At 39.2% G+C, this 12948-nt stretch overlaps 1 protein-coding gene across 1 annotated transcript in view; it reads left to right on the top strand.

Moving 5' to 3' along the window:
* The window catches only part of FAT4 (FAT atypical cadherin 4), a 221810-nt gene that overhangs the window by 114175 nt on the left and 94687 nt on the right, over positions 1 to 12948 (top strand). Inside the window, exons 5-6 of the mRNA XM_027854535.1 lie at positions 10039 to 10961; positions 12519 to 12693. Coding sequence (XP_027710336.1) covers positions 10039 to 10961; positions 12519 to 12693 — 1098 coding nt within the window. The remainder of the gene's footprint in view (positions 1 to 10038; positions 10962 to 12518; positions 12694 to 12948) is intronic.

A 12948-nucleotide genomic window follows, 5' to 3' on the forward strand; every position in this document is an offset into this window, starting at 1 on the left:
CAGAATATGCTGGGCAAACATGTTGGCTTTCCCTGAGTCAAAGAGGAGAGAAGTGCTTATTTTCTCCCTCTCATCTTCCACAGGAGTCAATCACACATCAGTAAGAATGAATAGAGACTTAACCCCCAGAAGGAAGGAAACAAATTTCACGGAGTCCCCAGACAGTCTAAATAATGCAGGATCAGCTCTAACTTAGACTGCTCTCCCTCCTGTAACTTGGGATAACCTTTAGGCAATCTCAGTCCTGTCCTCTATCTTTGCTGTTTCGTACTCTGCTGTTTCTTCTCAGGGTTAGTTATAAGTAGCATTTAGAAGGCAATATAATTAATAAAGGCAAGGAAGGACAAGGGTGTAGAACAATTTGAAACCAAAGAATGTGAGCACTGTTTGAAATGTTTTAAGATTCCCTAGAGGGAGGCAGAGAGGGAAAGTAGAATGATGCTTTACTTGGCTCAAATCCCATTTTTGACATGTCACCTTAAGCAAATCATTCAGGTTCCTTAGGTCTTAGCTTTCTCATCTGTAAAATGTAGGGTTGCATTAAATAGACTCTAATATCACTCTCATAGATTTGGACCTTAGAGGCTCATCAAGTGTACACACACACATACACAAACACACACACACACACACACACACATCTTATAGATAAAGAAGCTGAGGCTGAGAGGTTACATGACTGTTCAGTTTTCGAGCGAAGTGTTATGGCCAGCCCTGGGTTTAGCATTCCTTTGATGCATGGATTAGAGGGAGAGAGAGAGATAGTGATGTGAGAGAATCCAAATTGTCTTCTATTTCCCATCTCTCAGGTCCATTCTTCACATATTTAATGACACTGATGCTGATGATGGTCATTTCTATAACGGTAAATTTTATTCTTCTAAGATAGGATCAGATTTCTTTTATGTTATTAATGGTGATAAAAATCACTACATTTTGGGATATAGTAGATAAGAGTGATTTGGTGTCAGGAAAACTTGGGTTCAAATTCTACCTGTGATGTAAGCTTTGTGACCCTGGTCAAGTCTCTTAACTACTTTGAGAGGTGAGAAGTGATGTATGAGTATGTATGTAAGTAATGTAGAGATGACCATAGGTGTGAATGATATCATCTGAAGTTATGAACCTGTGTGTACAGGTATAGAAAGGTTCAATCAACAGAGATAGAAATGTTTGTGAGTGTGGGTTGGCAGCGATAAGCATATTGGGGCATGATGAGGCTGAGGGTCTGGCAGGACATCCAGACAAGGACGTTTAACAGGCATTTGGAGATACAACACTTGAGTTTAGGGTACGTACATTTGTGTATAGGAATTTGGGAGTTATCTATGTAGAGGTAATTGTACCCACGGAAGAAGATGAGATCACCAAATGAAAGAAGGTAGAGACAGAACCAAGAGACTCAGGATAGTCCCTGGAGGAATACATTTACTCGCTGGATAAATGGGTCTGTGAGTTGGATATTGATCCTGCCGAGGAAGCTGAAAAGGAGTGAAAAGACAGGAAGAAGGGGAAATAGGATAAATGAGTGCCTTGGGAGCAAGGAAAGTAAGGGTGTACAAAAGGAAATATTATTCAATAGTGTCCAAAAGTTCCGATAGTTCAAAGAAGATGAGGGCTGAAAGGGTCATTTGATTTAGCACATAGGAGCTTTGAGAAAGTAGTTTCCTTATACAGTTAGGTTTCAAGGGGTTGATTGATGAGAAAACGGGTAACAAACAGATGAGTCTTTCTAGGATTTTAGTGGTGAAATGAATGAGAGATATCAGATGTTAGCTTGAGTCAATAGCCAAGAAGGGCCAAGAAGCCTTCTATTGTTTGCCCAATTAGTTATGTTTTTAGGATGAGGAAGACCTGAACACATTTGAAAGTAGCAGCTAAGGAACTAGAATGAAGGGAGAAATCAGGTAAGGCAGGGCAAGACAACAAACATTTATTAAATGCTTACTGTATGCCAGGTACCATGCTAAGCACTGGAGATACAGGCAAAAACAAAGAAAGAAAGATGGGACAGTGCTTGACCTTGGGGAGGTTTAGTAGGGGAAGATGACATATAAACAGGAGCTAAAAAATGTCTGTATATGGTGTGTGTGTGTGTGTGTGTGTGTGTGTGTGTGTATAGGAAGTGTTGGTGAAGTTTGGGGAGTGGGAAGGGGAAACTCCATGGAGACATGGTATAAAGTCCAGAAAGGCAAAGGAGGAGAATAGAGGTTGACCAACTTTCTCTTCAAAGAGAAGAATGTTCTGGGAGGCTGTGGGGCAGCCTCCCAGAAGAGAAAAGGGAGGATGATGGGATCAAACAACAAAGAAAAATGTTATCCTTAGGAGGAGGACTCCTTAACTATCTGAGGTTAAAGCAGTCATCCAACTGTCTCTTAAATGCTTGGAGTTGTAATCTGTTATCCAAGAAAACCATTTATAAAAATTGAGAAATCAATGAATTGAATAATTAATCAGCCAAATGCACTAGGATATCTTTATTGTGAGTACTTAATTAAGAGTTCTTCAGGCTATAGGGTCCCTCAGGGTCCATTTGGTCCAAACAGTGCCTGATCCTGTATCTCCTTAACATTATCTTCAACAAGTGGTCATCTAGCTTGGCTTGAAGAGCTCTGGTGAGGGATTCAAAATTTGCCTTCCATCTAGAGTTTGGAGGATTTTTGTTGTCAGGACTTAATTTAAGATCAGGAAGAGGGATTTATGATTTACCCACTATGAATTACAGAAAACTCATAGACATTCAACTGGCATGCATTTTATCTCAGAATTAAAATCTAAAAGTGCATTTGCTAGAGGAGATTAGAAGGTTCTTTTGATATTGTGACGGACCTTCCTAAAGCACATAGAGATACACACACATCATCTGTGTAGACTACTTAATGCTGGTCACCTTTTATGTGCTGTTTCTTTAACTGTGACTGGTCAATATTGCAGGCAACCTTGTGTCATTGTTTCAGTTCTGAATACTTTATCAGAATAGTTTCCTGCCAAATGACCTGAATTATAAGACAGAGTTCCTGTTCTTTATACCATTCAAAGATAATGATAAAAAAAAGGATTTTGATAAACTTGTTTACTGCAAAATGACCACTCAGTTATATTAGTTAGCATGTTCTCTCTTTGAGAATTTGCACTTTATTAGTCCATGTTCTCATTTTATAGAGGAGGAAACTGAGACCCAAAAAGATTCAATGATTTGTCCAAGATCACCCAGGAAGTAAAAGTGGTGGGATTTGAACCCATGGACATGGAACTGTTTGAATCAAGAAGGTCTTAACACATTGCAGTAACTGTCTAGACCTTATATATTTGAGGACCACAGAGCTCAACAAATATACCTTTCAGAATATGGGAGAGTCAAGCTGTAGATGCTTTGCATATCAAGCCCTCATTAGGATTGCTAAGTGTAAGCAGCCGACATATTTTATAGTCAGCAAAGACCTAATGGGGGTAAATGGATTGTACTTCATGGATTTCTTAATGGATGAAGAAAACCAGATAGTTCAGGTAGAACCTCTTTCTCATTGGCAGGTCCAAATCATACAATTGATTGGACATGATGAGGTCCCTATAAACCTTAAAATATGGAGGCTCAGAGAGGCTGAATTACTTATCCTAATGTCATACCTGGTGGTGTGTTGGAGATGAAATGTGAACCCTTGGTTTCTGAGCCCAATTCAGCATTCAGTGGATTGAATGACACAGTTCTAAATGGTGGAATAGAAAGAAGACCACTTGCAGAGCATTCTGGTTCAGCTACCTCTTGGCCTAGAGTGGCTCTGAAGTTGCTGGCTCCCAGAAAGAGTACTGGATCTGGAGTCAGAAAGACGGAGTTCAAATATTACCTCAGTCATTTACTAGCTAAGTAACAGTGGTTAAGTCACTTACCCTCTGTCTGTCTGGTTTCTTGATCTGTGAAACAGGGATAATAATAGCTTCTTTCTTCCAGGGTTGTTAAGACATCAATGTGCTTAGCACATCGACTGTCACACAGTAGGTACTGAAGAAGTGCTTATTCCATTCTCCTCACTTTCCCTTGCCTGTATAAATGGAGATGATAATAATACTCATACTATTTACATAAAAGAAAACAACCTTATAAGCCTTAAGTCTTAAAAGTTACTGAAGGGGCAGCTAGGTGGCACAGTGGATAGAGACTGGCCCGGGAGTCAGGAGGACCTGAGTTCAAATCTGGCCTCAGACACATAACACTCACTAGCTGTATGACTCGGGGCAAGTCACTTAACCCCAACTGCCACATAAAAAAAAAAGATAAATAAAGTTACTGAAGTGTAAATTATAATAAAATGCACCATAACTGATTACTTATAATTTTATATATAACCCTTCCCAAAATGTGACAAATTAAATCAAAGGTATTAGAATGATCATTCAGTGGAACTCTTTTAGCACACTGACCACCAAGTGTACAAAACTAGATTATTTCCAGTGGGGCTATAAGGTAGAATATAAAACCCCACCAAATTCCAACACAGATGGACAAAGTATAGAATTTCCAAATAACACATTCACTCTATTTGTGGTTTGAGCATTCTGTACAAAGAAAAATGGTTCTGAGCATCACATTTTGAAAGATAATAAAAAGTTCGCAAGTAATTCTGTGTTTTAAAATGTCAACATGTAGTTTCTAGAAGCATGGAACATGTCCAGAGTCACTAACTAACCTTTTCAAGAATTTTTTTCTTAAAGAGAGAGAGAGAGAACGGAAAGAAAGAAAAAAAAAGGAAGCAAAAACCAGAGGAAGAAAGGAAGGAAGGAAAGGAAAGAAAAAAGAAAGAAGGAACGAAAAAAGAAAGAAAGAAAGAAAAATATAAAAGGAGATGGCTTGCCTGCCCTATAATTGCAGAGGTTCGGTTACAGTCATGGGATGAGTGCTGTTCATTCGATGCCTTTGTTGACTCTTCCTTATATGGAAATGGAGAATTTTATGAAGCATTCTCCACTGGTTGACTTTTGCTCAGACTCTCTTTAATTAGTGCAGCTTCTAAAGTCCCTTGCTTGAACAAATGTGATTCAAACACAGGGAATTCCTTCCCCTTGCGATTTATTTTGGTGTTTGTATTCTTAACCTAATGTAACCCCAAGTTAAGCAAAATAGCAATTTCTGACTCCACGCACGGCTGCTTTGGCTTGTTCCGAAGTGCCTCTATTCTTTGATCTGCTGAATGCTCTTGTGTCCATTCAATTTAACAAAATGTAAGTACTAATAAAAATATTAAGTGCCCCATGTGGACAAGGCTCTATGCCAGGCCCTAGGGATACAAAAAGAAGACAATGTGAGCTGCAAATGAGCTTATATTCTGTTGGGAACATAAAATTTATACACTAATCCTTTTTTTAATTGTATCTGAAACATTTTCCAGAGGGAGGTAATGGCTGTCAGGGAAGCTGTTTTAGAGCAGGTAACACCTGAGCTTTGCTTTGAGGGAAACTAGAGAGCCTATGAGGCAGAGACCACATTCCTGCCATGAGTGAGATCAGGTCATAGAGCTTAGATTTAGCACTAGAGGGGACCTTGGAGCTCATTCAATCTAAACCCCACAACCCCATTTTATAAAAAAGAAAACTAAGGCCCACATAGGAAAGGTAATCTGCCTTATACCACAGAGGTCATGGGTTAGTCCCATAACCAGAGTTGCTTAGTGATGTCACTTTCATGACTACTAAAAATTTAAGTAGAATCAGTTTGTCACTACTAAAGAATGGCTGCCATCTTGATTCATGGGGTCATAAACTTATAGCCCAAAAAGAGCATAAAGACTGAGTCCAATGCTCTCATTTTACAGATGAGAAAACTAAGGCACTTACAGGTTAACTTGGGACTCTAAGATCATAAGGGTGGAACTGGAAGGAGGCCTTAGAGGTCAAGCCACTGAAGTTCTGCTACAAGCGGGCCTGCTGTGTAGCCTAGAAATACCAGATAAAGCACTTTCCGAATGGTCTAGTTAGTGGAGAGATCCCAATTTGGAGTCAGAAGACTTGGTTCTAAGCCTGCCTTTGTTTCTTGTTTCTTTGTTGGACCTTAGTTTGATTCTCTGTGTAGTGGTGGAGTTGGAAGAGATTTATTCTAAGTTCTCTTGTAGCTCTAAATCCAGGGATACGTAGGTGGTGCAGTGGATAGAGCACCAGCCCTGGAGTCAGGATGGACCCGAGTTCAAATTCAGCCTCAGACACTTTTCTGGCTGTGTGACCTTGGGCAAGTCGCTCAACCCCAATTTTCTCCAAAAAATTAAAATTACAAAAAAAAAAAAATCTCAGGAGCTTCCTCTGTCAATTAGCTCTAATTTATACTATCTGTGGTTTGGTTTTACATAGTTGTTTGCATGTTGTCACCCACATTGACTATGAGCTGCTTGAGGACAGGCACTCTTGTAGTCGTCATTATTTTAATTTTTTTGAGTGTTTCCCTAGTACTTAGCGCAGTGCCTGGTGAATACTAGGCACTTGATAAATGCTAATTGACTGAATAATAGACTGAACTACGGCTTCCAATTTTTTCCACGTATAGTGGGCATTGATCATGGACATGTACATAGCAGCATAAAGATTGGAAAGGATCCTCAAGACCTAGTCCAACTCCTTCATCTACAGAAAGAGAAACTGAGGTCCAGGGACATGAGGACACTTGCCCAAGATCATTTAAGCTTGCATAAAAGAAGTGAAATTTGAACCCAGGTCTTCTGACTCTTGTCTTCCAGAATACAACCCCAGTTGGTTTAAATAACATTGACAGTTTTTATTTTTCCCCTTTTCATTATTTGTTTTTATAACAGAAACCTACTACACAGCTTGAAGCAAAATGGTGAAATAGAAAAAGCACCATCAATCCATCAGAGGGTTCCAAATGAATTCATTTATGTGTGTGTCAGGGTGGCCATCCTTTGGTAGCCAATTATCATATATCAATTCTGAGGACAACTTGTGACCACCCACCCAAACAGAGACAGCTTGGAAATATAATTAGATTTTTTAATGGGCTTCTTTGTGTGTTGCTATTTCTCTTGAGGGTGCCTGTCCAAGCCTTCTTCTGCCTCCATAATACAAATGACTGACGTTTTTTATAGCATTTTAAGTTTTACAAAATACCTTACATGCTTTATTTTTCTCATTTGATCCTCAGCAGCCCAACACAGTCAGTACAACGTGTATAAATGAGGGCAGGGTTTCAGAGTCTTGGCTGTAGTCATACATCTCATGGGGATAAGGGAGAAATTTAAACTAAGATCGATCTCATTTCCTAGTCTGAACAATGAGCATTTATTATCAATTACTATGTACTCGGGAAGTGTCCTAAGTCCTAGGAATACCAATGTAAGCAAAAATAAGGAGGCCCTGATCTCAAGGAGCTTCCTTTCTGACAGGAGAAAACAACATAAAAAGAAGCTGGAAGTGGGGAGGTGAGTGGGGAGAAGTCACTCGAGTAGCTACATCTTGTCAAATTGTCAGAATCATATCTAGGTGAGGAATAAACTATGACTGACCTGGGTCTGTTCCCTGAAGGGAGGCCCCCAGAAAGGACTCGTCAATGTCAGAAGGGGGCTGCCGTGGTAGAGAGATGTTCCAGGCTGAGAAGACCCCAAGTGCTGAGGAAAGTTCTAGGGTTCAATGTCCATTCCATAGGACCGTACTACCTCTCATCTCAAAAACCTATATGATCAAAAGAATAAGTAATCATATGTGCATTTCGCATGGCTGGAAATCTCTCCATCTTACCTCTGCATGACTTTCACCACCCATGAACCTCCACTGTCCCTTACCTAATTCATAGTTTTGATTCTTCCAAGACAGAGTCATTCAACAAACAGTCACCATGTAGCTTATGACACAGGGTTGTTTGGGATCATTAGGAGTGTTGGAAAACTCTCCTAAGTAATCCACTCCAAGATCCTTCTCCTACCTAGCCCTAGACCCAGCTTACTGTCTAAAAAAAAAGTATCTGCCTTCTGTAAGTTTAAATAAATTACACACTGTGAGGATCAGATGTTAATGGTGAAAGATCACGGCTTAGTGTAAAGAAGGCTGGATATGTAGTTAGATTTGGATCTGAATTTGAATTGTGACCCCAAAGCTTACTACTCATGGGACTTCGGGAAGCGGGACAGATGGACAAAAATAGAGAGATAAAGAGACAGAAACAAAAGTTGAGACAGAGACAGAATTTATTCTGTTTATTCCAGTTTATTCAGTCTCATGTTTATCTGCCCAGATTCTACATATCTTGCACATAGTAGGCACTTATTAAGTGCTAGTTGGAGTGGGTTGTTGGATTAAGGTGGTATTTAAAAGGAAATTGGGTGTTGAAGCCCCAGTAACATCTACCTTGCACGAAAGTGTGAGTGGTTGGATTTTATTCTCTGGGATTTAGAGCCATTATGCATGGTGTGATCACCAGGAATTTGATTTGTGCAGTGGATCAAGGCCCAATGCCCAACTCTATTTTATCCTTCAAATCAAGCACCTCTGGCCTCAGAAGCTCGGGAGAAAAAGTTAGCCCCGGGGGTGAATTGACCAGGCTTCCTTCTCTGCTTTCAGTACATACTTGTAAAGTCCACTGAAAAATCAACCACTCATCCTGAGCGTTTCCCTAGGCTCCTGTGTTTAAGCCTGGAAGGGGCCTTAGAAGTCACCAAATCAAACCCCCTCCTTTTAAATAAAGAGAGGAATACTTGAGCACAGAAAAGCTAAGTGATTCACCCAAGATGACACAGGTAATAAAAAGTCAGACCCAGGATTTGAACTCAGGTCATTTGATTTCAAATCTAGTGCCCTTTCCTCTACAGCACAGTACCTCCTCCCCCAACCATCCCTCCACCTGGAAAATTGCTTTCTTTTTTAGCAGAAGAATTAGACAAATTATACTTTTGTTGGTGCCTCCATCAATATTAATTAGGTTTCATTTGTAAAAGAGGGGCAGCTAGGGAGTAGTGGGTGGAGAACTGCCCTCAGCATCCAGTAGACCTGAATTCAAGTCTTGCCTATGACACATACTAGCTCTGTGACCCTGGGCAAGTCACTTAAACTCAGTGCTTTAGGCAACTCTCTAGGACTCAGTTACAGAGAAGGTATCAACCTATATTAAGAGATGAAGTTTCCCCATCTGAACAGGTCCTATGCAAATGAAAGCACATGCTATAATCTTCATTTGTAAAATTATATGAAATAAAATAATTCATTCTGAAATACTTTTTAATAAAGACACATCGCAATGTGATCTAAATAGGGGCAAATTAATAGTTGATCATATTAAAGGAAGGAGTTTCTTAAAGTAAAAAAGTACTTTAAATTATAATTTTACTACTATCATTTCATTCAAAGATATTTTAAAAATGTTTTGATTCTACAAAATTTAACTTGGGAGAGAAATAATGCTCTTAAAGACCATTTCTTAGACATATGTTTAAAAAAAGTTAAAGACACCCATGCCCAATGCTATACATAAGAAACTGTGTTACCCATCCCTGAAAAACGTGTCAGACTGAAATTGCTGAGGTTGTTGCATGCCTTCTATTAACATTGCTCAACAGCTAAGATCTGATTAAGAAGCTATGGGATAGATGATATCTATATAAAGCATTTTACATATATTATCTCCTTTCGAACCTCATTACAAGCCTATGAAATTAGTATTACTGGTGTTATTATCACATTTCACAGATAAGGAGTCTTAGGCTGAGTGACTTTTCCATTGTCATAAAGCCAAAGAAGATTGGAGTTAGTGTATTTTTACTCTGGGATGTTTTTCCTCTTACTTATTGGAAATTATTCATAGTGTTTTAATACTACAGTGAGTAGAGTGATATATAGAGCTTTTATGCATGTTTCTTGAAAGCTGAATATAACATGTAACTACTTTTATTTATGTACATATTTAATGGTGATACTCAACTCTTCAACTCTGTTATTATTCTTGGTTCAGAATTTAACAAGAATGCAAAAGTAACTACCAACATATTTATTATAACCTAGGTTAATATCTTTGAAGGAAAGTAATCTTTTTCCTCTTTTTTTTCCTTTCAGGGCTCAACTCCCAGTTGTCTTACAGCATTACCTCAGGGGACAGCCTTGGTCAGTTTACTATCGACAAGAATGGTATTCTAAAAATCAGGCAGACTTTGGACCGTGAAAGTCAGTCCTTCTACAACCTGGTTATTCAGGTCCATGATATGCCCCTCCCTCCAGCCTCTAGCTATACCAGCACTGCTCAAGTGTCTATCATTCTATTGGATGTCAATGATAATGCCCCAACTTTTATTTCCCCCAAACTGACCTACGTTCCAGAAAACACCCCCACTGATACTGTCGTATTCAAAGCTCAAGCAACTGACCGAGACAGTGGCCCTAACAGCTATATTGAATACACTCTACTGAACCCTTTGGGAAACAAATTCAGTATTGGGACCATTGATGGAGAAGTGAGACTCACTGGGGAGCTAGACAGGGAAGAGGTGTCCAACTATACTCTCACTGTAGTAGCAACTGACAAAGGTCAACCACCTCTCTCTTCATCTACGGAAGTGGCAGTCATCATCCTTGATATCAATGACAACAATCCTGTTTTTGCACAGGCCCTTTATAAAGTGGAAATTAATGAAAACATTTTGACTGGGACTGACATAGTACAAGTCTATGCTGCTGATGGAGATGAAGGGACTAATGGACAGGTTCGCTATTCCCTCCTCAGTGGAAATGAAAACCAGGAGTTTAGAATTGACTCTGTGACAGGCATCCTCTCTGTAGCTAAGCCTTTGGATCGAGAGAAGAAACCGACGTACTCGTTAACTGTTCAGTCAGCAGATCGGGGCAGCAGCCCCAGGACGGACACCACCACAGTGGACATTATTCTCTTAGATATCAATGATTTTGTCCCTGTATTTGAGCTGTCACCATATTCCATCAATGTGCCCGAGAATCTAGGAATGCTGCCAAAGACAATTCTTCAGGTCAGTATGCTGAAATAAGGCAATTATGGTTATTTTTGTTTTAAGCCATTTTTTTCTCTCAAAAAAGTCTATTGTGCCCTGCATGGTTAGCAAAGGCTTTTTTAAAACCCAGTTACTGGGGAGGCAGCTGATGGTTCTCTTGAGCTTAGGAGTTCTGAACTAAAATGGACTAAGTCAATTGGGTGTCTAAGCTAAGTTTGACATTAATATGGTGAGCCCCTGAGAGTATGGGTTACCAGGTTGCCTAAGGATGGGGTGAACTGACTTGGTTAGAAAATGGGTCAAGTGAAATCTCCCACATCAAGTAGTACGGAGACTGAGCCATGAGTAGCTATACTTCCATCCTATGTAAGATAGAAAAAATCAATCTTTTACAAATGTCTATTTAATAATCTCATGTTATTTTCTCTTCCTCTCTCTCTCTCTCTCTATACATATATGTATACCCATCTATACCTATATGCACACATATATACATGTATGTATATATATATAATAATCCACATCCACATATTTCTCTAACTGTATGTTTCTGAAAGTGACAGATAACTTTAAATCAAAAGAACAGATTCAATTTAAACTAAACAAATCCAATTTAACAGATATAATAAGCGCTTACACTGTACAATAAACCATGCTAGGCACTTTGTATACAGAGCCAAAAAGGAAATAATTCCTGCCTTCAAGGGATGTATATTCTACTAGAAAATGCCTAGTGATTTTGTTTGTAGGTTTAAATAAGGCATGTGCTGGAACCAGCTCTAACCGCTGATTGTTCAATTTTCAGCATGAGCATTTACAATTCAGAAATTGGCAACTGGTACAAATCAGGACTTGATTTATTGTATTGTTGATTGTATAGATTTTTTAAAAAATAATAATTTAGACTAAACTTAAAAGGATGTGTAAGTACTTTTTTTTCCCAGAGAGTTTTGTTGTTAGGGGAACATCAGGGGGTACCTGGATGTGAGTAAGGTAGTACACCTTGTTCCATGGAGTTTCAACCAGGCAGGGAAACAGAGGCCAAAGTTTCTGCCCTCTCTAAAGGAAGGTATTGGGAGGAGTTTGATACTCTGCCCTCCAGCCCTTCAAGTCAGAGGGGAGAGGAGGTTGAAGGAGGCAGTGTCAATCAAGGCTTGAATTAGCAGCACTTTGGTGAGTTTAGAAGAGATGAGGCGTCCTGAGAGAGACAGTTTGTTCTGTGGAGTTGAAACCAGCAGCAGATGCAAAGTGGAATATTGCTCCATATACATAGTTTGAGCTCAGTCGAAAGGCAGAAGGAGGCTCCTAGAATGAAGTCATCCCCAGACTGGTAACTGTAGACAAACAAACACACACAAACAAACAAAAACCAAACAAAAGCGTTTTATTTACATCCATTATCTCATTTGATCTTAGCAACTCCTTTGGTTACAATATTTGTTTGTTTGTTTGTTTTTTCATTCAGGATAGATTCCTTCATTATCTATTATAACATTCTTTCCTTTCTACTTCCTTTCCTGGACCTCTCCTCCTCCTTTCACTATTAGCTGTCTTACCTGTTGCTCCTTCTTGTAGGTTGTAGCTAGAGATGATGACCAAGGCTCCAACAGCAAACTGACATACATGCTTATTGGTGGGAATGAAGATAATGCCTTCATTCTCTCAGCCAGCGGGGAACTCAAAGTCATACAGAGCCTGGATAGAGAAACGAAGGAGAAATGTGTCTTGTTGATTACAGCGACTGATTCAGGTGAGTGGATGAGGCTAGAATGCATTTCCAGACTTACCTGCCTAATTCCAAGAACTCATTCGTATGCAATAGACATACAGAAAATCTATTCCTTTTACAATTTTTACTACATCCCTGATGATCAAAATGAATTAGTCTTAATTATAGCAAATGCAGCTAATTGCTTTTTTTTCCTTTTGATCAAAATCTATTTAGGGAAAATAATATTCTGTCCAGAAACTATTTGGATGTTCTAGACTTTGGTTGATGATACCA

The sequence above is a fragment of the Vombatus ursinus genome, unplaced genomic scaffold (assembly GCF_900497805.2).
Source record: "Vombatus ursinus unplaced genomic scaffold, bare-nosed wombat genome assembly UNPS02010461.1, whole genome shotgun sequence".
Lineage (NCBI taxonomy): Eukaryota > Metazoa > Chordata > Mammalia > Diprotodontia > Vombatidae > Vombatus > Vombatus ursinus.